The sequence below is a fragment of the Martes martes genome (assembly GCF_963455335.1).
Source record: "Martes martes genome assembly, chromosome: 16".
Taxonomy (NCBI): Eukaryota; Metazoa; Chordata; class Mammalia; order Carnivora; family Mustelidae; genus Martes; species Martes martes.
Window position 1 is genome coordinate 48,948,005 of NC_137904.1, and position 26,083 is coordinate 48,974,087.

Below are 26,083 nucleotides of genomic sequence, written 5' to 3' on the forward strand. Positions count from 1 at the left end.
CCCAGGCAAACCTGTGACTTAGTTTTGTGTCATATTTTCACTTCTGCCCTACTTTATTAATTCTGAGTAGTCCACACATCCAGCCCACATTCAAGAAGAGTGGACTAGTGCCATCTTTTGAAGAGACGAGCATTGTAGTAGATAGAATCATTGTCCCTGCCCACCCCCCTCCCCCACAAGATATCCATGTTCTAATCCCTAGAACCAGCAAATATTTACCTTGCATGGAATAAAGGATTTTGTTGGTGTAATTAAGGACAGAAACAGGGAAATCTCATGGATTATCTGGGTACCCTGAATATCACAAAGGTTTTTATAAGAGGAAGGTAGAGAGTCAGAGTGAGAGTAGGAAATGTAATGATGCTAACAGGTCAGAGTGAGATGGTCATGAGCCAAGGAATGTGTATAGCCTCTAGAAGCTGAAAAAGGTAAGGAAGAGATTTTCCTCTAGAGCCTTCAGGAATGCAGTCTTTGATTTGGGCCCTGTAAGACCAATTTGGAATGTCAGACCTCCAAAAATGTAAGATAATAAATTGTTGCTTAAGCCACTAAGCTTGTGGTAATTTGTTACAGTAACAAGAAGAAACTAATATACCAAAGAATTTGTGGAGTATTTTAAAATTGCCACAGTTCACCCTCTCATCATAAATTATTTATAGTCCTCCCACATGCAAAGTGCACTCACCCATCCCAAGACACCAGTCTTATCTCATTATAGCATTCATTCGAAGTTCAGAGTCTTGTCTTCTAAATAGGTCATGGGGCCAACAAAGCTTTTTGGATATATTCCTTATATTCAGTCACTTGAGTACAGTACCTCTCAATTTGAAGTCCTACAGAAAAAAGCTATATGCTTCCTTCCTAAAACAACCAATGTGAAAGATAGGGTAACTGCTAAAGTCAATCCTGTTCCAACAGGCAGAAAACAGGAGGTTCACAGAAATCCCTGGTCCATAGCAATTTGGAAATTCATTGGGTACAGGTTTATAGCTCCACATTCAAGGCCTGGGAAGAATTCTCCATGGATTTTGGTTCCACCCTCTAGGCTCTTGGATTTACCCCCAAGTCATCTTTTTTTCCATTAAAGGTAGCATGCATTTACATCTAAGTAGTTTTCTCTGCCTGCTTCCTTCTAATAGAACTAGAGGGTCTGGGGCGCCTGGGTGGCTCAGTGGGTTAAGCCTCTGCCTTCCGCTCAGGTCATGGTCCCAGGGTCCTGGGATCGAGCCCTGGATCGGGCTCTCTGCTCAGCAGGGAGCCTGCTTCCTCCTCTCTCTCTGCCTGCTTCTCTGCCTACTTGTGATTTCCATCTGTCGAATAAATAAAAAATCTTAAAAAAAAAAAAAAAAGAACTAGAGGGCCCAAAGTCCTCTTTTCTTTTTGTACCTGGACTCTTTCAGCCCAAGCTGGCAGTGTGTCTGACAACAGTCTAAAAAACTGTGAATCTCCTATGAATCTTTTTGGGTTTTGGTCTGTGAGATAAGAGCCCAACCCATAAATATCTTTGAGCTGCATCTTTTTGTACCTTGGGCTTCTGCAGAAGGACAAAAGCCTTACGCTTCTTGGAAGCCATATTATTTGAATGAGAGGCTCTAAGAAGCACAACCTTAAAACCTTTACAAGGCTTTTGTCTGATCGAAGGGTACTCTGCTGTAGTTCCCTGAAGCGGCCACTGGAATGAAAGCCAGTGGAGCAATAAATTACAAGATGGCTGCACCTGCAACTGTGGTAAACAATTATCTGCCTCCCAAGCGATCATCTCTGAATCTCCTGAGTGTGAGAAATAAAATTCTATCTTAGGCCACTATTATTTAGGGATTTTCTGTTACTGGGAGAAGAATCTAATACTGACTCATATACTCTTGATGCTATTGGGGGGGGGTCTATGTAACTGACTAATATAGAAACTAACTGGTCCATAGATTCAGTACTAAAAACTATAAGTGTTCAACATTTGTGAAGCATCCACAATCTGTTGACCAACACACAGACCGAAACTATTATAATCCTTACACATTAGAAGTTGATACTTTATGAGTATGTCAGAAATGGGCTGAGTCCATTAATAGAGGTGATGGAAACAGTGTGGGGGGTGGGGAAGTAGAGAATGGAGGGTGGGGTGTTTTTTTTTTTTAAGATTTTATTTATTTATTTGACAGACAGAGATCACAAGTAGGCAGAGAGGCAGGCAGAGAGAGAGAAAGGGAAGCAGGCTCCCTGCTGAGCAGAGAGCCTGATGTGGGGCTCCATCCCAGGACCCTGGGATCATGACCTAAGCCGAAGGCACAGGCTTTAACCCACTGAGCCATCTAGGCACCCCCAGGGTGGGGTGTTTAAAAAAAAAAAGGACATGGTCTCAGAACTCAGATTATTTATAGACTATTTAGGGAGATAAACCACACACATGTTAAAAGCACTAAAGAATGCCTACAGATCAGGATTTAGGGTACAAACAGGCACATCAGTTATCTCTGAAGGAATTGTTTTAGCATTTATTGAGCACCACATACACATTTTTGAATTACCACAATCCTGAAAGAACGAGAAAGTTGAGGCTTAGAGAGACTGAGAAGTTTGCAAAACTGCATACCATAAATAATTAGGACAATTGGCCAAATAATTAGAATAATTGGCTGAATAACTGAATTTGAATAGATCCAACAACAATGGATCAATTAATGTGAATGAATTTACCTATAGGTAAAGAAAATATGCCTCAAATCGTGGGCTTTTTGGAGAAAATATTTGGAAAACATTCTTTGCTTGACAGAACACCTACAACCTTAGTATAACAGACCTTAGAAAGATTAATTTCACTGAATTGGATTCCTAAGTTTTAGTGACATAATAATCGGGGAAAGCCATTCAAAATCGCTTTGTGTCTTTTACCAGTATCATTTGGTCTGCAGGAGGCACACACACAATAAGTTGATTCTCGAAAGAAAAACAAAGGAAGTGTTAGTCCTCTGAAAGGCAGCTTGGAACAAATTTCAGCAAGGTAGTGGAACAAGGGGTCTTTGCACTGAAGTCCGTCCGTTATAGAGTTGTAGAAACCAAGAAGGATGGAGTATTTTACAAGGGAGGGCGGAAAGTATACAGATGATGGATAGAAGAGAACAATAAAAAGTGGTCTTTTCAATGGTCAGACTAGGCAGGGACAGTGCACCGGAGAATGGAAAGAGCAGCGGGAAGGTAGGAAGTGCAGGATGGAGGGCGAAATCAAGGTGCCCGGAGAGCCCGCAGGGAGCAGCCCACCACTCGGGTCCACGCCGCCAAGCCCGGCCTGGTGAGGTCACAGGCCCTTGTGAGGTGGGGTAGGGCGACGGGGCCGCCGTGCTGCCCAGTCGGCGCGGAGGCGGCGGCGAGCTCAGCCGCTCCCCGCGGCCTCCGGAGCCCCTGGGCCGTGGTGGTGGCGGTGGCAGCGGCAGCGGCAACAGCGAAAGCCTGGGTCCCGCACTCCACCGGAGCCCCGGGACTGGTGGGCGGAGCGTCGGTCTCAGTCAGGTGACCTGGGGGCGGGGCCTCGCCGCGTGGGAGCCCGGGAAGGTGGCGGAGCGGGAGCGCACGGCAGCGCGAGGGATTGTGGGGCTTGTGGCGAGGACCTGATGATCCTGGAGGACTGGGGGCCTCACGCTGTGAGGAGGGAAGAGGGAGACACACCTGGAGGCCTCGGGGGGTCCACGGTGGGGCTCTCAGGGAACAGAGGTGGGAGGCAAGACTTATTGAGAGAGAGAAGAGCGTCGGAGGTTAAGGGAAGAGCGTGCAGCACGGCGCGAGGGACAAAGTAGAACAGTTACAGAGATGGAGGAAGATTCCAGAAGGGGAGGCGAGGTGACTGGGCCAGACAGTAAAGGGGCAGAGGCAGAGGGATGACGGGGTTGGGTCTGACGGTGCCTCAGAAATGGTGGTGGTTCTAGAAGGGTGGAGGTCATTGTATTTGGGAAGCTGCCCGGCTCCTTCAGCACACACTTCAACTTGTGTTAGAGCACCTGTTTTCATCTGGTGGGTAGTTTAACTTGTTTACATGTCTACTTACTTTCTTCCCTGGAAGTCTAAACAAGCAGGGCCTATTGGAATGTTCCATGGCGCAAGTTCTTGCATGAAGTGGAAGTTCACTCAATATTTGTTAAAGATGGTGATTGGGGTGATGCCTGCCATGTCTGAACTTTAAGGGCTGCAGGTGCGGTGAAGAGGTATATGCAGTTGCTCTAATGGACATTTGCAGTCAGCATAGCAAGGGAGGAGTGAATGAGTGAGGGGGTGGCTTGTGAGGGAAGCCAGTGGAAGGCAAGAGCAGGAAGAGTTCATTCTACCAAGAAACAAAGAATCCCCCTTCACTTTATTTTAAAATATGTTAATTTATGTATTTAAATTCCAATATAGTGAACGTATAGTGTTAGTTTCAGGTGTACATTATAGTGATTCAACAATTCTATACATTACTCTGTGCTCATTAGGGTAAGTATACTGTTAATCCCCATCACCTATGTCACTCATCGCCCCAGCCACCTCCCCTCTGGTAACCATTAGTTCTCTACAGTTAAGAGTCTGTTTTTTGGTTTGTCTTTTTTTCTTTTTTCATTTTCTTTCTTTCTTAAATTCCATAGATGCGTGAAGTCATGTGGTATTTGTCTTTCTCTGACTTACTTCACTTAGCATTATACTCTCTAGCTCTGTCCATGTTGTTGCAAATGGCAAGATGTCATTCTTTTCTTGTGCCTGAGTAATTTTCCTGTGTGTGTGTGTATATATATCTATATGGATATATAGATATATAGATATCTCAAGATATATAGATATATAGATAGATATAGATAGATATATGGATATAGATAGATATATGACCTGTATATATATTGATGTCTATCTATATATATCTTCTTTTTTTTTTTTTTTTTTTTTTTTTTTTTTATTTTATTTATTTGACAGAGAGAAATCAGAGCTAGGCAGAGAGGCAGACAGAGAGAGGGGGAAGCAGGCTCCTGCTGAGCAGAGAGCCCGACGCGGGGCTCGATCCCAGGACCCTGAGACCATGACCTGAGCCGAAGGCAGAGGCTTAAACCACTGAGCCACCCAGGTGCCCCTATATATATCTTCTTTATCCATTTATCTATTGATGGACACTTGGGTCACTTCTATAATTTGGCTATTGTAAATAATGCTGCAGTAAACCTAAGGCTGCATATATCTTTTTGAAAGTATTTTTGTATTCTTTGGGTAAATATCCAGTAGTGTGATACTGGACCATATGGTACTTCTATTTTTAATTTTTTAACAAACCTTCATACTGTTTTCCCCAGTGGCTGCACCAGTTTGCATTCCCACCGACAGTGCACAAGGATTCCTTTTTCTCCATTTCCTTGTCAACACTTGTTTCTTGTGTTTTTAAATTTAGGCATTCTGACAGGTGTGAGGTGATAACTTATTGTGGGTTTGATTTCCATTTCCCTTCAGATTAGTGATGTTTAGCATCTTTTCATGTGTCCTTTGGCCCTCTGTATGTCCTCTTCCCCTAACTGTAACATATATCTATTATAACTTTGCCAAGAATTGGAAAACCCTTTAGCAATACTATGATAGCTTGATCTACATAGGGACTGAATCAATATGATACTTTTTTTAAAGATTTTATTTATTTATTTGACAGACAGAGATCACAAGTAGGCAGAGAGGCAGGCAGAGAGAAAGGGAAGCAGGCTTCCTCCTGAGCAGAGAGCCCGACATGGGGCTTGATCCCAGGACCCCAGGATCACACACCACCCCAGCCGAAGGCAGAGACTTTAACACAATGAGCCACCCAGGCGCCCCTCAATATGATACTTTAAAAAATACTTGTGATGTATCCGAGGGTTTTGAATTTCCTCACTTCTTTTTGATAGTTTTTGATGAATCAGATAGGTCATAGACAAGATGTAAGGGAAAATGAGGAAGAAAAGTGTTTAGTTGGGAGTGTGGTGGGCAGAACATAGGTATGGCTGGTAGTGGCTGTTTTCTCTCTCACTCTCCTAGTACCACTAGGACAAGAGGGGAAATAGATGACCCCTTCTTGACTCTAATAGGTCCTTCCAGATGTTTTTTCATCCCATTCTCAAAATGCTCAGTTTTACATCTCACATTATCAGATTATACCACCCACTACCATTTCCTTTTGCTTCAGTCAAATTTCAGCTCCTGGCTTTCTCCCGCTCTAACTGTACTCCTGTCATAATTCTTGTGATTTTAGCAATAATACAGATGATCCTTCTAGTATCCTGATCTCTCGGTTCCTGTCCTCCTGCAGTAATTTAATCTTTCCTCAGTCACTTGCTCCCTTTTTCACATTCTCAATCTTGTATTACCAATAACTGCAACTCTGTTATCTTAATACAGTAGTCCCCCCACCTTGTTCTCATTAGTACCTCCTTATTTCAATTTCCATGGTTTCAGTTACCCATGGTCAATTGGGGTTCAGCAGAAGATTTTCCTGACCTACCATCAGAAGGTCAGTAGTAGCGTAATGCTATGTCACAATACCTACATCATTTACTGCGCTTCATCTAATCACTTTTTATCTCACATCATCATCATCAGAAGTGTGAGTACAGTACAGTAAGATATTTTGAGAGCGACAATAGTCACATAACTCTTATTATATTGTTATAATCTATTTTATTATTGTGTATTGTTAATCTCTTACTGTGCCTTATTTATAAATTAAGCTTTATCATAGGGATATGTGTATGGGTAAAACAATATATACTGGGTTTGGTACTCTGTAGTTTGAGACTTCCACTGGGGATCTTGGATTGGATCCCTCATGGATAAGGGTGGGGGGAGTACTGTATGTCCCACTCTCCAACTAACACATTCTTATCTTTCAGGCTCACTCTGACTCTAATAATCCTTGGATCCCACCAGGATCTTCAATCCACTTTTTTTTTTTTTTTAATGTCACTCACCCTCTTTTTTTACTTATTTCCCACCTACCTATTCAGTTTGTTTCATGGTCAATAATTAAAACCATTCCCTTGCATCCCCCTCCCCCCCCGCCCAGTTCCTTTATTGCATTTTCAGTTCATTTTACTTTCTTGGCTAAATTGTAATCCGAGATTAAATCTAGATCTCTGCCTCATTTCAAGCATTTCTACATTGAACATAGTTAGAGAAAAAACACAGCCATGCTTACTGGTTTCCCTTTAAATTCATGATCACTTCCTCAAGGGGCCCTGATGCTGTCCAGCAACCATATCAAGTATCCCTGGGCTATTAATTCTTCCATTCTCCTAGAGGGCTATTTTATAATAATACCTCTGTCCTCAAACATCTAGCATCTCTTTTCATGTCCTTATTCTCAGTTGATTATGTTGCTTCCTGTTTCACTAAGAAAACTAAAGCAATCAGGGGTACAGCTTGTCTCAATTGGTAGAGCATGTGACTCTTGATCACAGGGCCATGGGTTCAAGCCCCATGTTGGGTATAGTGCCTATCTAAGATTAAAAAAAAATATATATATATATATATATATATATATATATATATATAAAACAGAAGAAAACTAAAGCAATAAGGTGATTTTCACAAGCTTCCACAACCACATCTACTCTTCATGTAATTAAGCCAATTACCCTGCCACGTCTATTCTTATATTTTTAGCTAAGAACAAACCCTGCCCTTGTGCCCTAAATCTCATCTCCTTTATCCTACTTGAGAATATTGTTTCAGTAATTCTGCCCTTCCATGTGATGAATTTTTGCTCCTCTAGTAGATTATTCTTACCCACATATGAACATCCCTTCATTTTCCCCCATCCTAAACCCTTATAACTCCTTTACCCCTCAGCTACTACCTCATTTCTCTTCCTGTTTATAGCCTAACTCCTTGAAAGAATCATCTCTCTGTTTGTCTCCTATTTATCTCCCTCACTGTCTCTTGAACTCACTCCAAGAACATTATCTCCTTACCATGCTACCCAAATAGCTTCTACTGTTGGTGTCCTCCATGTTGGAAAACCTAATCACTCATTCAGTACTCATTTACTTGACCTAACGGCAGCATTTGTCGCAGTTCATTAGTCATTCTTCTTTTGAATAATTTTTTTTCACTTGGCTTTTAGGAATCTAGACTCACTGGATTTTCCTCCTTGTAGCAACTAGAGTGATTTTTTCAGAAAGGACTTTAGATCATGTCATAGCTCTGCTCAAAACACTCCAGTGATTTCCCACCTCAGAGCACAAGTCAAAGTTCTTAAAATGATCTAGGGGCCCTCTATATCTGCCTCCCTCTCTTGATCTTCCCTGCTCTCCTCCTTTCACTTTGCTTTCTCTTCTTCAGCTTTGTGGGCCTATCCACTGTTGCTGGAACAGTGAAGCTCCTTCTTAATTCTGAGTCTTTGTACTTGCTTTTACCTGGCTGAAATGCTTTCCCCTAATATATTCATTGGCTTCCTACTTTAATTCTTTCAGGTCTATAATTAAAGTCTCCCTCTCAGTAAAGTCTCCCTTGGCTACCATGTCTGTTCCTCCATCTTTTTTTTAACACAATACTTCATATTCTTCTCCCCTACTTTACATTTTTTCTTTTAATACTTATCACAGAAGACATACTACATATTTTATCTATTTGTCAATTTTATTGTCTCTCTTTGACAAGAATGTAAGCTCCATGAGGGCGGGATTTATTTCTTCCTGTTTTTACTGCTGTATCCCCAGATCCAGGAGGACAGCTCTTCCTAGTACATAGTAGGCATACAGTATATAAATGTTGAATTCATATGGATTAAATGTATATGAATTTCATGGATGGAGGGGTGAATGGATAGATGATTGGAAAAGGAGGGATACAGCTCTTCATTTCTCTTGGTTTGTCCTTGCAAGTTCAGATATGTGTCATAGATTGAGAGTTGAGAAACAATTCTCTTGTCAAATTTATGGAGAAGAGACTTCCTGTACTATTTTTTCTCTTAGATTGGAGAGGGTTGTGGTATGTGGTGTGTGGTATCTGATTCATCCAGCAGATTAAAACATACTGACTTTTGATAGGTCAATAAATTATGAAACAATTCTTCCTTTCAAGATAATTTAAATAAAGCTTACTCTGCTGACTTAAGTACTTTGAGGGGTGCCTAGGTGGCTCTATTGGGTAAGCATCTGCCTTTGACTTAAGGTCATGATTCTGTGGCCCTGGGATTGAGTCCTCCCTTCATTAGTCTCCCTGCTTGGGTGGGGAGTTCGCTTCTCCCTCTACACCTCACTCCGGCTTGTGGTGCTCTCTCTTTCTCTCTCTCTGTCAAAAATAAGTAAATAAAATCTTAAAAAAAAAAAATTAAGTATTTCGATACCTTAAGAAACTGTGTAACTTAATACAGAGGAAATGTCTTCCTTCTTTCACTTCTCCCTCTCTTCCTCACTTCCTTCTTTCTTTCCTTCATTTATTATATACGGATAGCATTGTGTTTGGTATTGTGAGAAATAATCCAAAGAATGATAAGATACCCATCCATTTCTTTCAGTCCATTCATGAAATTTAGATTATAGTTGATATAAAAGATATATGTGATAAAAGTACAAGGCAAATGATTAATGCCAGTTGAATAGTGAAGACAGTAACAATGGTGAAGTCAGCGTTACACCAAGTAGTTTAGAGGTAAAGATTGAACTGTCTAGGAAAGATCTAAAAGAGGTTAATTCAATGGATTGCTGGGAAAATCTGCATAGCCATCTAATGTCTTCTGAAATGGTTTCATTTTATTTTAATGTGTTTTGAATTCCAGGAATGTTGGACATATCACATTCAATAGTAATTAGGATAACTTTTCAGAAATAAGTGATTTTAAAGTGCTGTCTCTATTAGAATATTAATACTTACCATTAAATGTTACAGTATGAAAATGACAGGTCATTGCAACTAACAGTGTAATATAACTAGCAATGTAATAAATAGCATATCCAATGTGACTCAGATGGGGGGTATAAAAATGTGAAAATGTGGGGAATTTCTAGATGCTTGGTATGTGATGTGGAAGTCTCTAGTTGAAAACAAGCAAGCTAAGGCATCTTTTGTTTGCAATACCGTTTTTTTGAGCAGCAATATTATAGGGTGCTAAAGACCATGGGGCTTGAGTTAGGCTGCCTAACTTCAAATTCTGACTCCACTATTTGTTGGCTGTAATCTTGTGCAACTTGATCTAAGTCTTTATTTTCCTCATTGTAAAATAAGGGTAATAATAATTCCTTAAGAGATATTTATGAGGAATAAATGAAATAATTTATGTCAAAGTGTTTATCATAATGTCTAGTACACAGTAAGCATTTAATAACATTGGTGATTGCTGTCATGTTAGTAGTTCTGCTTCTTTGGGTTTATCTGAATAAATAAATATAACTGGATTTTTCTGCTTTTTATGTCATTCAAATTTGGATTTCTCTATTTCTTCTTATACCACAAAAGGTAAAGTTAAGGGACTGGATGATCTCCTGTGAATTACAATCTACTAACTGTTTTTTTCTAGCTTTTGCACACATACCTATTCCATATTATGCCGTGAGTGTTACAATACAAGGATAACTTCAGGTAGATAAATATAATTAAGTCTCTTAAACAGGCATATGATTTTTTCTTTCTTTCTTTTTTTTTTGGACAGGAAATACTTTTGTGCTATTGGTCATTCATACTTGTTCATCAAGTCCATTGAGTCCTCAAGGGCAGAATTTACTGCTAAACCGAAAAATGGAAACTAAAGTACCTTTATTCTGCCAGGTATTTTTTCAAAATAGTTTCTAAAGACTCCTTCCTCTTCTTTTAAAAAAAATTAGTTTACATTAAAAAATTATTTTACATTATCTCACGTCCTTAACTAGTAAGCAGATTCATAGAGCAATATAATCAGAAGATCTTGCTTAACAACTAAGGTAACCTCTCAGGTCTTTTCATGGGCAAATGCTGAAACTTCTCATCCCAGCCATCTATGTAGTGTCAAGAGATCTGAGGTGTATGATGAGCGTATTTTGGAGGGTAGGAACTGGGATAATTTTTTCAGGAGAATAAAGGATTTAAACCTACATGAGAGGTTGTAGATGACATAATTAATGATGTGGGAATCTAGACGGTAATATAAAAGATACCAAGTTTCTCTAGCCTTCTTATCTGTGATTCATGGGGTACTCTTATCCATTGGCCAGTATTGTATCAAACAAAAAACAAACCTGAACTTAGTAAGGAGAGACTTTATTCGAAAGGATTATTGTGAGAGGGAAAAGGGACTATTTATTGAAATAGCAGGAGGGGGTCTATTACAACAGGGAGAAGGCTGTGACCAGAAGATCTGTGAACATCTCAAGGGCTAGGCAAAAAGAGCTTTTTAATTTTTTTCCTTAATAGACAGGAGTCAACAAGGCTAGGAAGAACTGGGTATGGGGAAGTGGAATGAAAGAATGGCATGATTGGATAAATAGATCAGAGAGTATTTTAGGGGCCAGGAGGAAGGAGAGAAGATTAACCAATTTGGCTCATAAGCATTTTGTTCTGATTAGTCAGTGGGATTAAACATTTTGACTCATCATGCATGAAGCAAAGAAAGGGAATTTTGGCTTTGTCATAGGTAAACAAGGTGGTCATCTGTGAGTTTTATCTAAAGTATATGAGGAAGGGTGGTTCTTTGCAGTAAACCATTTTCCAGAAGACAAAAGGGTAAGGGGATTTCTTTAATTTTCACTGTTTTCTGGAAGCATAGGACTCAGGTAGAACTCAGTGTTGTCCAGTGAGAGTCTTACCCTTTTTACCACCTTTTTATACCTAATTCTTTGTTGATTGGGCTCTCATAACCTGATTTTGAAGGTGAATTCTTAAATTTAAAATAATTAACAAAATTAACATATCATACCAGTTTGTCTTCCATGGGCTATATAGTTTATACTTCTTACGTCTTTAATTAACCATAGAGTTTCAGAAGTTGTTTCATTTTCTCTATCATCAAAGTTTCTGTTCACTATTTGACCGCTTTCGTTCATCTGATCTTTGATGACAGGTTTTTTGCCTCTCTTTTTAGATATTCCTCTTTTTAGTTTCCCCGTTTTTGTTTTGAGTCATTTTTCTCAATGCCTCTAGGAAACTTTTCATCGTTCCTAATAAACACTGCATTAAGGCAGCAAATCAGATTGCCTTTTTATGAAGCAAGTTGTTAAAGGTGTGCCTCTGTTGTAAGACAAATATATGCAGATCGTAAAAGTCACTGAAGTAGTTCCCTTCATTTCCATTTTATGCAGAAATAGAAGTTCTCTAAACTCCTTTGGTGATCTGCTTTATAAATTGCTTGTGTTAATTTTTCAGGGGTTAAAAACTAACAGACCTTTGATCAACTAGTTGCATTCCAGTTGTTTTAAGCAAACAGCCAGATTTCAAAAGAGTTTATTTCTAACTTCATTCCTCTTTTTCTAAATATATTCATTGCTTCTAGGCTCTAGTTTCTTTTTTGTTGGGGGGCCTATCTATTTAGAAGTAATATAGCCGCTTCTTTTTTTTCCTCAATAGACGTTATTTTTTCGAGCTATTTTAGATTTGCAGCAAAATTGAGTGGAGAGTCCCCATATGCCCCCTGCCCCTATGCTTTTGCTGCCTCCTCCTATATCAATATTCTACATCACAGTGGTATGTTTGTTACGGTGAACCTACCCTGGCATATCATTTTCACCCAAAGTCCATAGTTTACATTAGGATAGACTCAGTGTTGTACCTTCTATGAATTTGGACAGATGTATAATGACATGTTGCCATTATTATAATATCATATAGAATAGTGTCACTGTCCTATGTATCTTCTGTGCTCTGCTTATTCAGCTTTCCCCTCTGCTCCTCACCACAGGCAACCACTGGTCTTTTTTTTTTTTAATTTTTTAATTTTTTTTTTTAAAGATTTTATTTATTTATTTGACAGACAGAGATCACAAGTAGGCAGAGAGGCAGGCAGAGAGAGAGGAAGGGAAGCAGGCTCCCTGCTGAGCAGAGAGCCCAATGCGGGGGCGGGGCTCGATCCCAGGACCCTGGGATCATGACCTGAGCCGAAGGCAGAGGCTTTAACCCACTGAGCCACCCAGGCACCCCAACCACTGGTCTTTTTAGTCCACATAGTTTTGCCTTTTCAGAATGTCATATAGTTTGAATCATACAGCATGCCGCCTTGACAGTTGGGCTTCTTTCACTTAGTGATAGCATTTAAGGTTCCTCCACATCTTTTCGTGGTTTGACAGCTAATTTCTTTTCAGTGCCAAATAGTGTTCCATTTCCTAGATGTACCACAGTTCATTTATCCATTCATCTACTGAAGGGCATTTTGTTTTTTTCCAAGTTTTGGCAATTAGGAATAAGGCTGCTATAAACATCTATGTGCAGGTTTTTGTGTGCATATAGGTTTTCAACTCCTTTGGGTAAATACCAGTAAGTGCAGTTATTGCAACATACGGTAAGAGTATGTTTAGTTTTGTAAGAGACTACCTAACTGTTTTTCCAAGTAGTTGTACCATTTTGCATTCCTACCAGCAATGGACGAGAGTTCCTCTTGCTCCACATCTTTGCCAGCATTTGGCTTTGTCAATATTTTGGATTTGGGCCATTCTAATAGGTATAGTGGTATCTTGATGTTTTAATTTGCAATTCCGTAATGACATGTTGCCAAACATCTCTTCATGTGTTTATCTGCTATCTGTACATCTTCTTTGGTAAGGTGTCTATTAAGATCTTTTGCCCTTTTTTTTTCGAGAGGGAGCATGTGCCATTGGGGGCAGGGGCAAAAGGAGATGAAGAGAGAGAATTTCAAGCAGGCTCCATGCCCAGGATGGAGCCTGTTGTGGGGCTCAGTCTCATGACCCAAAGATCATGACCTGAGCTGAAACCAAGAGGGGTGCATAACCAACTGAACCACCCAGGCGCCTCAATCTTTTGCCTATTTTTAATTTGGGTTGTGCTTTCTCTTATTATTGAGTTAAGAGTTCTTTGTATATTTTTGAATATACAAAAAAATACAGCCCATTATCAGATATATCTTTTGTAAATATTTACTCTCTGTGCCTTGTCCTCTCATCCTCTTGAGAGTCTTTAATGGAGCAGAATTTTTAATTTAATGAAGTAAGCTTAAAGATGCCTTAAAAACTAGATTCAACAACTCTTAAATATATTCATGAATGCTGGGCATTTTATAGTTGCATAATGCACTGAAGATAGTTGGTGGCATTTAGAATAGGTACCTAATCTGGACTAATGCACTAATAATTAAATATTCTTTTTAATAAAATTCTGTTTGGTAGCATCGTTTTAGAGAAAATATTGATCTACAATGAATGATTTGACCCAGAATGTCATATTTAATTTATATGTGGAAAGAGAACATAGTTGACTATGGATCTCGGTTGCTCCCCAGGCAGAAGAAAATACCAGTTTATCAGATCATGGCTGTAATTCATTTGCAACCAACCTGTCATCAAGACATACTGATAACAAGAAAGACGTCAAGTTTTCTAAAGCAACGCAGAAGAGAATTTTGCATGAAATTAGGGATTTGAGACTAGAACACAAAAAAATGTAAGTTAAACTTTGAAGTTAGTTGAATTATACTTCTGTAAGTTTGAGAGAATAAAAAATGTAGCTCATAAGTTCTCCTAATGTACTAAAATGTAGAGGACCATGCATATTTGTGGCCATTCTTTTAGAAGTATAGTTTTAATTCCTAGATAGCCATTCTCATCATTTTTTCTCACTTCTCTCACAACTTTGTGGAAACCTATAAGCCATCATAGATTTCCAGTTATAGGAGAGCAATTATCCATATGTATATAAATTTGTCTTTAAGTAATATATTTAAATGTACTGTGTGATAACATATGTTTACACTGGGAAATGATTGCCACTTTTTACTTATTTCACATATTTACCTTATTTACTTATTTATTTTTGGTGAGAACATTTAAATTCTACTCTCTTAGCAAATTTCAATTATGTAATACAGTATCATTAACTATAGTCATCATGTTATACATTTGACCTACAGACTTTATTTATCTTTTAGCTGAAGGTTTATAACCTTTTACCAGCCTCTCCCTATTTTTATTTACCATACCCTCAGCCCCTGGAAGCCACCATTCTACTCTCTGTTTCTGTGAATTCGGCTTTTTTAAAAAAAAGATTTGAGAGAGAGAGCATGAGCGAGAGAGCATGAGCAAGGGGGAGGGGCAGCAGGAGAGGAAGAAACAGGCTCCCTGCTGAGCATCTGGTAGCCCAATGCTGGACTCAATACCAGGACTCCATCCCAGGACCCTGGGATCATGACCTGAGCTGAAGGCAGGGGCTTAACTGACTGAGCCACCAGGGTGCCCCTGAATTTGGCTTTTAATAGATTCCACATGTAAATGAGATCATCCAGTATTTGCCTTTCTCTGTCTGACTTATTTTACTTTACATAATGCCCTCAGGTCCATCTATGTTATCACAAATGGCAGGATTTCCTTCTTTCTCATGACTGAGTAGATTCCAGTTTTTGTGTGTATGTGTGTGTAAGAGTGAGAGTGATATCACATCTTTAACCATTTATTTGTTGATGGACATGTAGATTGTTTCCGTATTTTAGCTATTATGAATAATGCTGCAGTGAACATGGGAGTGTAGTATCTCTTTGAGATCCTTTTTTCATTGCTTTTGGACATATACCCAGAAGTGGAGTTGCTGGATCATATCGTAATTACATTTTAAATTTTTTGAGGAAACTCAACAGTTTTTCATAGTTGCTGCACCAATTTACATTCCCCCCAGCAGTAAATAGGTACTTCCTTTTTTCCGCATGCTTGCCAATTCTTGTTTTTTCTTGAAAATAGCCATCCTAACAGGTGTGAGATGATATCTCATTGTGGTTTTGATTTGCATTTTCTTGATGAGTGATATTGAGCACCTTTTCATGTACCTGCTGGCCATTCGTGTATCTTTTCTGGAAAAGTGTCTATTCAAGTCCTTCTTAAAGTGGATTATTTGTTTATTTGCTATTGAGTTGCATGAATTCCTTTTGTATTTTGAATATTAATTAATCAGATATGTGGTTTTGCAAATATTTTCTTTCATTCCATGGGTTGCCTTTTCATTTTGTCAATGGTTCCCTTTGCTGTGCAGAAACTTTTTTAGTTTGATATTGTCCCATTTGTTTATTTTTGCTTTTGTTGCCTTTGCTTTTGGTATCAAATCCAAAAAATTATTGCCAAGACCAATGTCAAAGAGCTTACTGCCTATGGTCTAGAAGGGTTGCTCTTTTTTTCTCAAGATTGCTTTGGTTCTTTGAGGTCTTCTGTGGTTCTGTACAAATTTTAGGAATATTTGTTCTATTTCTGTGAAAAATGCCACTGGAATTTGGACAGGAATTGCACTGATTCTATAGATTACTTTGGGTAGTATGGACATTTTAACAATATTAATTCTTCCAATCCACAAACACAGAATATCCTGCCACTTAATTTGTGTCTTCTTGGTTTTTTTAATTAATATTTTATAGGTTTCAGTGTCCAGATCTTTCACCCCCTTGGTTAAATCTATTTCTAAGTATTTTAGTTTCTGATGATATTGTAAGTGGGATTGTTTTCTTAATTTCTATTTCTGATGATTTGTTGTTAGTTTATAGAAATTTTTGCAACTGATTTTTGTATATTGATTTTGTATCCTGCAACTTTACTGAATTTATTTGTTCTAACAGTTTTTTTTTTTTTTTTTTTAGATTTTGTTTATTTATTTGACAGAGAGAGAGACAGTGAGAGAGGGAACACAGGCAGGGGGAGTAGGAGAGGGAGAAGCAGACTTCCTGCTGAGCAAGGGAGCCTGATGCAGGGCTCTATCCCAGGACTCCAGGATCATGACGCATGCCAAAGGCAGATGCTTAACGACTGAGCCACCCAGAAGCCCCATTTCTAACAGTTTTTTGATAGAGTCTTTGAAGTTTTCTGTATAAAAGATCATATCATTTAGAAATAGAGACAGTTTAATTTCTTCCATTCCATTTGAATGCCTTTATTTCTTTTTCTTGCCTAATTGCTCTGGCTAGGATTTCAATACTATGTTGAAAAAAAGTGGTGAGTGTGTTCCTGATCTTACAGGGAAAGCTTTAAGTTTTTGACTGTTTAGTATCATATTAGTTCTGGCTTGTCATATATATCCTTTATTGTGTTGATGTATATTCATTCTATACCCACTTTGGGATCTCTTATCATGAAAGAAAATTGAACTTTATCAGTGTTTTTTCTGTATCTTTTGAGATGATCATATGATTTTTATCCTTCATTTTGTTAATGTGGTTATTTGGAAAAAATGTTTCTCCTTTACTATCATACTACCACCATATTCATAATGCTTCTGACACCCAGATGTGTGGTATCCTACACCAAGCTATTCTGTGACACCAGTTGGATGTCCTGCAATTTAACTCAATTCTAATATTATCTACCTACAGATAGCATCAGATCTCACAGGTTAGTTGGCTCAGTTGCATGAGACTGCCTCCCCCACATGCACTTTATATGCCAATCTCAAGTAGTAAGTTCCCAATTTCCCTACGACTTTTGTTGGATTTAGATACAAATCAGAGTTTCCCATGACCCTTCTTTGAGTTTAATTAATTGCTAGAACATCTCACAGAACTCAGGGAAACACTCATGTTTATCAGTTTAGTAAAGGATATGACAGAGTATACAGGTGAATAGCCAGATGAAGATATACACAAAGTGAGATTTGGGAGTGTCCCAAGCACAGGAGCTTCTGTCCTCATGGAGTTGGGGTGTGTCACCCTCCCAGTTTGTGGATGTGTTCACCAACCCAGAATCTCTCCAGAGAGGGGAGAAGAGCTGGAAATGGAATTAATAATTGATCGTGCCTACATGAGGAAGCCTCCCTAAAAATCTCAGCAGTATGGGGTTCAGAGATCTTCCTGGTTGGTGTAAACATCCACATACCAGGAGGGCGATGTACTCTAACTCCAGAAGAATAGAAGCTCCTATGCTGAGATCCTCCCAGATTTTGCCATATGTGTCTCTTCATCTGACTTTATCTGTATCTTCTATCATATATGAAAAATAAACTCGTTAACATAAGTAACTATTTTTCTGAGTTCTGCGAGCTCTTCTGGAAAAGTAATCAAATCCAAGGAGGGGCTTGTAATAGGAATCTCTGATTTATAACTTATCAGTCAGAATTGTGACTCCACAAGTAGGTTGGGGGCAATCTTGTGGGACTGAGCCCTTAACCTGTGGAATCTGACAGTATATTCAGGTAGATAGTGTCAGAATGGGGTTAATTTGTAGACACCCAGCTGGTGTGGCAGAGAATTGCTTCACGGGATGGGGGGTACCTCACACATCCAGTGTCAGAAGTGTTGTGAGTATGGTAGTAATGTGAGAGTAAAGGAGAAACAGGAATGGGTTTTCCCTATACTGTGCTGTATCACATTTACTAATTAGCCTGTGTTGAACCATACTTGAATCCCAGAAATAAATCCCACTAGATCATTAATGTACTGTTGATTTGGTTTGCCAGTATTTTGTTGAGAGTATTTTGTTGCATCTATGTTTATCAGGGATATTGGGCTGTAGTTGTCTTTTCTTGTAGTGTCCTTTTCTGGCTTTGCTATGCTGAGGCTTATGCTGGCTTCATAAAGTGAGTTTGGAAGTGTTCTTTCCTCTTCAATTTTTGGGAAGAGTTTGAGAAGATTTGACATTAATTCTTTGAATATTTAGTAGAATTCACCAGTGAAGCCATCCTGGACTTTTCTTTGTTAGGAGGTTTTTGATTACTGATTCTATCTCCTTACTAATAGTCAGTCTTTTCAGATTTTCTGTTTCTTCATGATTCATTCTTACATGGTTTTAGAAACTTAGAAATTTATATATTTCTTCTAGGTTACCTAATTTGTTGGCATATAATTATTCATAGTAGTTTCTTATGATGTTTAGTATTTCTGTTATCAGTTGAATGTCTCCTCTTTTTACTGATTTTATTTATTTGAGTCTTCTCTTTTTTTCTTAGTCCAGTAAGATTTGTTAATTTTGGTTATCTTTTAAAAAAACAAGCTCTTAGCTTCTTTGATCTTTTCTACTGTCTTTTTAGTTTCACTTGTTTTGGCTCTAATCTTTGTTATTTCCTTTCTTCTATTAACTCTGGGCTTAATTTTTTTCTTTCTTCCAGTTCCTTGAGGTATAAAATTAGGCTGTTTATTTGAGATTTTTCTTTTTTCCTTATATAGGCATTTATCTCTATAAATGTTTCTCTTAGAACAGCTTTTGCTGCATCCAGTAAGTTTTGGTATGTCATGTTTTCATTTACTTTGTCTCCAGATGTTTTTTATTTCTCTTTTGATTTTCTCTTTGACCCATTGGTTGTTTAGGAACATGTTTAATCTCTACATATGTGTTTTTTCCCAGTTTTTTTCTTGTAATTAACTTATTGTTTTATACCTTTGTGGTCAGAAAAGATGCTTGATATGATTTCAGTCTTTTTAAGGTTTTAAAGACTTGTTTTGGGGTGACTGGGTGGCTCAGTGGGTGATCTCGGGGTCCTGGGATCGAGCCCCCCATCAGGCTCTCTGCTCAGCGGGGAGCCTGCTTCCTCCCTCTCTCTCTGCCTGCCTTTCTGCCTATTTATGATCTCTGTCTGTCAAATAAATTTAAAAAATCTTAAAAAAAAAGACTTGTGACCTAACAAATGATCTATTCTAGAAAATGTTGCATATATGCTTGAAAAGAATGTGTATTCTGCTGCTGTTGGTTAGCGTGTTCTCTATATGTTTGTCCCTATAGGTCCATCTGGTCGATGATGTAGTTGGAATCCAATGTTGCCCTTTGTCTTTCTGTCTTGTTGATCTATCCATTGTTGAAAGTGGGGTATTGAAGTGTCTCTTAGTATTGCTGCATTGCTGTCTATTTCTCTCTTCAGATATATTAGTACTAGTTTTATATATTTCGGTGCTATTATATTGGATGTATAAATATTACAATTGCTATATCCTTTTGATTAATTCATCCCTTTATCATAGTATAATGACTTTTTTTGTTACAGTTTTTGACTTAAAAACATGTATTGAAATTTATTTTGTCTAAAGTAAATATAGCTACCCCTGCCCTCTTTTGGTTTCCATTTGCATGCAATATATTTTTCTATCTCTTCTCTTTCAGTCTATACTTGTCCTTAAAGCTGAAGTGATCCTCTGGAGGGCAGCATATATTTGGGTCTTTTTTTTTTTCTTTTAATCTATTCAGTCACTCTATGTCTTTTGATTGGAGAATTTAGTCCATTTATATTTAAGGTAACTATTGATAGGTGTGGACTTACTATTGTTGTTTTGATTGTTATCTGGCTGTTTTATAATTTCTTTGTTCCTTTCTCTTGCTTTCTTCCTTTGTGATTTGGTAATTTTTCTCCAGTAATATACTTAAAAAAATTTCTTTTTTAAATTTTTAAGTAATCTCTACACCCAATGTGGGGCTTGAATTTACAACCCCGAGATCAAAAGTCACATGCTTTCTTATAAAGCCAATCTAGTGTAATGAACTCCTTTCACTTTTTTTTTTTTTTTTTTTTTTTTTTTTGGTCTGTAAAACTCTTTGTCTGTCTTTCCATTCTGAAGGACAACTTTGTGAGGTGGTGTATTCTTGGTTGGCAGGGTTTTTTCCCCCTAGCACTTTGAATATATCATACCACTCCTTTCTGGCCTGCAGGTTTCTGCTGACAAATCTGCTGATAGTCTCATGGGGATTCTCACTATTCCTTTGAGTTAGATGACAAAAGGCAAGGAAGGAATGGGAGGTGATAGAGTGCTCCTTTACTTTATTTTATTAACTGTGTAAAATAGGTTAACTCCTGGGGACACACAGTACCCTAGAGGAAATGCATGTCTGGGAAAGGAAATGTACAGATGAGCCTGGAGCATCTGGTGCTACAGAAATAAGGGAACTAACAAAGACTCCTATCAGAGATGCATCAAAAGGACTCAAGAGCCTACTTGAAGAGACTCCCACCATACATGTGACAATTAGGGTGTCAATAAGGGTAATAATTACAAGGAAGTAAGATGACTTTAATGTATGTAAATCCAAGGTTACAAAATAGTATAAAAATTATTTTGTCACTATTGGAGGATACAAGTGACCCAAGTCACTGTTATGAAAAGTGGTAAATAAAGGAAAAGAATAAAGTAATTATCCCACCTTTCTGTATGAACTATACCACTGAGTAACCAAATAATACCCAAGAGGAAGTTTTTCTTTATAGAAATATCTAATGAGTGAAGAAGGAATGATAGATTTAGGTATAAATATTTTATAGTCCCTGATGATTTGCTGAGTCTAGTTATTACGTATAAGTATAGAAGCTAATACCACAATTAGAGAACCACTTGTACATTACATACCTCCCAGTGGAAAACACCAGCATCTGTATGGTGGTTTTGCCAAAAAAACAAATAAAAACTGTGAATCCTATTAAATCTTTAAAATCCTACAACCGGGGATGCCTGGGTGGCTTCATCAGTTAAATGTCTGCCTTTGGCTCTGGTCATGATCCCACACGGGGCTCCTTCCTCAGTGGGGAGCCTGCTTCTCCCTCTGCCTGCCAGTCTCCCTGTCTGTGCACTCGCTCTCTCTCTTTCTCTCTCTCTGTGACAAATAAATAAATAAAATCTTAAAAAAAAAAAAATCCTACAACCATGGTAATACAATCAGCAAAATCCAGACTGGGAAATCTATAAGACAAATTGCCTGGGAATGATGATCATGATGATGATAAAAGACACGGTAGGAGAACCTATAGATAAATGGAGATTTATAAGACACATCAACAAACTGTAATGGGGACCTTATTGAATCCTGATGCAAAGTGTTAAAAATTTTTGATATTTATGAAACAGTTGGAAATTTGAACACTGAGTATGTTTGGTAATATTAAGAAATTATTGTTAATTTTTTGGGTGTTGTCATTGTGTTCCAAATATATTTTTAAAAGAAAAAACACCTTTTAGAAATTCATACTAAATTTTTTTCACATAAAATAATATAATTTGGAATTTGCTTCAAAATAATAAGAAATAGGAGTAGGAAAGTGGATCTGGATGAAATAGGATTGCCCATTATTGAAGCTGGGTGATGGGTACATGGGAAAATCATCACATTACTGTACTTTTGTATATGTTTGGAAAGTTCTGCAAATAAAAGATGAAAAACAAAAAGTAATTTAAAAAAGTAATTCAGGAATTACTCCATTTTTATGTGCATTTTAGGAATGCAACATCAGTATTCCTGTGTGGAGAAGAAAAATTCTCTGATTTTTCAGGAGAAGAAAATGTCAAGAGAAAGAAAACGTTACAAGGACAATTGCATACTAAAAGAACTGAGGTAAATTAATGACCTGGAAATATTTATTTTACTTTTGAGTGTTGCTTTTGGCTTTCAGACATTCCATGTCATTTTAGTTCAAGTATTGAAATGTCACAATCTGAAATACTTCCACTACCTCCTCTTCCCCTTTTCACTCCTCCCCCCTTTCCTCCTTTTCTTCTTCTTCCTTTTTTAAAAATATAACAAAGAACCCTTTTCCCCCTTTTCCTCCATTAGACTTTCATTTTTATGAAATAAAGGTGCTCTCTGTTAATACTTCCGCTGTTATAACAATGACCCTAGGCATTCCTTGGCTGTGGCAGCATAAATTCAGTCCTGGCCTCCATCTTGCTCTGTGTATGGTCTTCTCACCTGTGTTTGTATCCTAGGTCTTGTTCTTTTTATAAACACATCATTGTAGATCTCATTTTGAGATCCTTGACTTTGTTCCATCTGCAAAGACCTTTTACCAAATAAAATCACATATATGTTCTGAGGATTAGGATATGGGCATATCTTTTTGTGGGGCTGCCATTCAATCTACTACATTCACTATATGATGTACTTAGATACACTCTCTTTTGTCTGGATAATTTCTCCCATCTGTTTTCTAGTTTTTCTTTCTCTAGCTGAATCTAATCTGTAGCTTAACCTGTCTATTGAGATTTTAATTTCAGTGCTCATGTTTTTTACTTCTAGAAATTTTATTTATTATTTTTTTTAAATCTGCCTTCTGTCATTTTCTTTGTTCAAGTTCCATAGTTGTTTCAAGATTGATATCTGATAAACCTAATATAAAGTCCTTGGGGATCTAAATCTGCTGTTTTATTGCTTTGTCTAATTCTCACTCATTAACTTATATCCTTATATCCTATATATCAAACTATATATTTTATCTAAATCTGTGGGAATGTCATGATGACTCTGGATTTAGAGTACTCTCCTCCAGGAGAATTTGAATTCACTCCTGCCCTGCACTTTAGAGGTGTTACAAACATGGAACCACTTTAAATGAATTTTTTGGTCTCTATTTTCCTAGCCCATGTATTTAGTGTAGATTTGAGTTCTGTACTCATGTGTGGGTAGACTGTAGCTATAACTAATCAAGAAGAATACTCTCTCTTCTCTCTCTCTCTTTTTCCAGCCAAGAGCCGAGACAAAGACAGATTTTATTCTGCATACTTCTGTTTGGGATAAATTGTTTTGTTTTTGTTTTTGTTTTGCTATTTCCCCCCCAGCCTATTCTTGCTGGTAACATTGCCTTTTGAAAATTTTGGCTCTATGTGGGATCTCAGTACTAATTCTTACCAATCTTATATGTTTTCAGAGTCTTCTTTCTACATCCTGCATGGTCTTAGAAAGACAAGGCTCTAGATTCCATGTAAAATTGAAGACACCTACTATTATAGTCCTCATTTCCTGAAATAACGCTTTTCTATCTATCTAGCTACTTGCCACTTTTGAATCATGTTTGTATGTACATGTTAAGTGGATCATTTTCTCAATCATAAGGATAATTTAAAGCATAACTACCAGGTGCCTGGCTGGCTCAGTGGGTTAAGCCTCTGCCTTTGGCTCAGGTAATGATTCAGGGTCTTGGGATCAAGCCCTGCATTGGGGTGGGTGGGGAGTCTCTGCTCAGCGGGGAGCCTGCTTCCCTCCTCTCTCTCTGCCTGCCTCTCTGCCTATTTGTGATGTCTGTCTGTCAAATAAATAAATAAAGTCTTTTAAAAAAGCATAACTACCTATGTTATTTGGTGGTGATCTTTTTTTTTTTTTTTTTTAAGATTTTGTTATTTGTGTGTGTGAGAGAGAGCAAAAGCAGGGAGAGCAGCAGGCAGAGGGAGAACCAGGCTCCCTGCTGAGCAAGGAGCCTGACGTGGAATTTGATCCCAGGACCCCGGGGGATCATGACCGGAGCCAAAGACAGACGCTTCAGCGACTGAGCCACCCAGGCATCCCACTACCTGTATTATTTAAATAACTGTTTTGCTCATATAGTCAGAGCCTATATGTATAGTCTAGAATTTAGTGGTCTTGTCTTTACTGTACCATAGATTTGCCGTGCTTTGTAAAACCAATTTATAAATTGACAGAATATTAATATTAATTAGGAGATGATTTAGTTGCATGCTTAGAAAAATGTGGCTTTGCAAAAAAATATTGTATAGTTCATTTCAAATTTTAGTATATGTAAACAAATTTCCTTATGAAAAGCAATTTTACATCAATGAGGAGCTTAGATATGATATGAGGAGCCTACCTTTTAAGAGGTCTGTGATCTCAGGCATCACCATTCTTGTATTTGGCTCTAGATCGCCTCTTCCTCAGTGAAGCTGCCAAAGGAGAAGATGACTAGGAAAGAAAACTCTTTATTCAAGTTGCCGAATCAGTACAGCGTTCAGAAGATTTTACCACCCCTTTGCACATCTTCCTCAATTACTCGGTATTTAAGTCATTGTATTTTTTTACCCTAAATATTGCATTCAGATTTGGGGTTTTTTTCTTTTTTTGGAATCATTTATCCTTTTCACATAAAGTATGCAAAATAGTTTGTGCAAACTAAGACTATGCTGTTAAGAAGGGTGATGTAGAGCTGAGCCCACTGTATATGGAAATGAGAGACTTGGACTTGAGTCCTTATTGACCTCACATGCTAGCTTAGGCTCTTGTACAATTCACTTTGTATCCCTGGGCCTCAGACTCCACATCTGTGCAAGAGTGTTGTACTAGATGGACTCTTGAGATTTCTTCTAACACTAACATTTTATGATTTCAGTTATTTATGCATTATGGGATTAGATAAATCATCTTCTCAAAATGTTTTTACTGACAAGTTGTGGAATCTGGGATTCTTTGCTATTTAAAGATATTCCTGTTTTTCCTTACTATAATAACTCTGAAAATTTGCTGTGACTTGAATTAAGAGTAACAGCCAAATGATTGTGGGTGGTGGGCACTACTCACTGATGAGGGTAAATTTTGCTTCATAGAGCACCTAAAAGAAGCAAGGGGGGGATTCTGGGGTGAAGAATATATAATTCACTATCACTTGGACAGTTCTTTAAGAAAGATTTTTATGGAATAAGACACTGGAGACTCTCAAACCATTGATAGGTTTATTAATATTTTAATGGAAAAATGGCATAAATATTGTGTGTGTATGTGTGTGTGTGCACGCACGTGCGCTGTTTTGCTTTGCTTTTGTGCTGCTTTCTAATGTTGCTGTTTCTTTGACAGGAAAAGGGAAATGATTTCTAGCCTCTACAAGACATTATATAATGAAGTACCTCAAAGAAACTTATACTCACAAGAATTAAGTGGTAATAATAGGTTCTAGAATTTCTTGAATTAATTTCCTGATTGTGTGCTTAATAGAAATTGTTTCAGTGGTTAGTATCTCTTTCTTTACTCCTAATGGCATATAATATCAATTAATATTACATGATATGGCAAATGCTGTAGCCTGTGAGCAAGGCATAAGTATATTAAGCATTCATGAATATCTGTCATATTGATGAGATAGGCAAAATACAACATACGTACTTATTCTAGCTCAAATTATTTGGGAAAAAAGTCTGGATATTACATCCAATGAATGTGTTAGTGAGCATTGGAGTCACTGATTTTACTGGGATTTAGTCCTTGGTATCTTAATATTAAGAATCATAGTACCCTTCACTTCTTAACACTGAATTCTTCCATATCTTGGGTCTCTCCTCTATATT

General features: G+C 37.9%; 1 protein-coding gene across 1 annotated transcript in view; it reads left to right on the forward strand.

Moving 5' to 3' along the window:
* Positions 1–10,704: 10,704 nt before the first annotated feature.
* Positions 10,705–26,083, forward strand: part of EFCAB13 (EF-hand calcium binding domain 13) — a gene marked incomplete at both ends in the record, with an annotated part of 31,072 nt that continues 15,693 nt past the window's right edge. The window contains 5 exons of the mRNA XM_080826668.1: positions 10,705–10,734; positions 14,387–14,547; positions 22,259–22,373; positions 24,671–24,801; positions 25,596–25,678. Coding sequence (XP_080682794.1) covers positions 10,705–10,734; positions 14,387–14,547; positions 22,259–22,373; positions 24,671–24,801; positions 25,596–25,678 — 520 coding nt within the window. The remainder of the gene's footprint in view (positions 10,735–14,386; positions 14,548–22,258; positions 22,374–24,670; positions 24,802–25,595; positions 25,679–26,083) is intronic.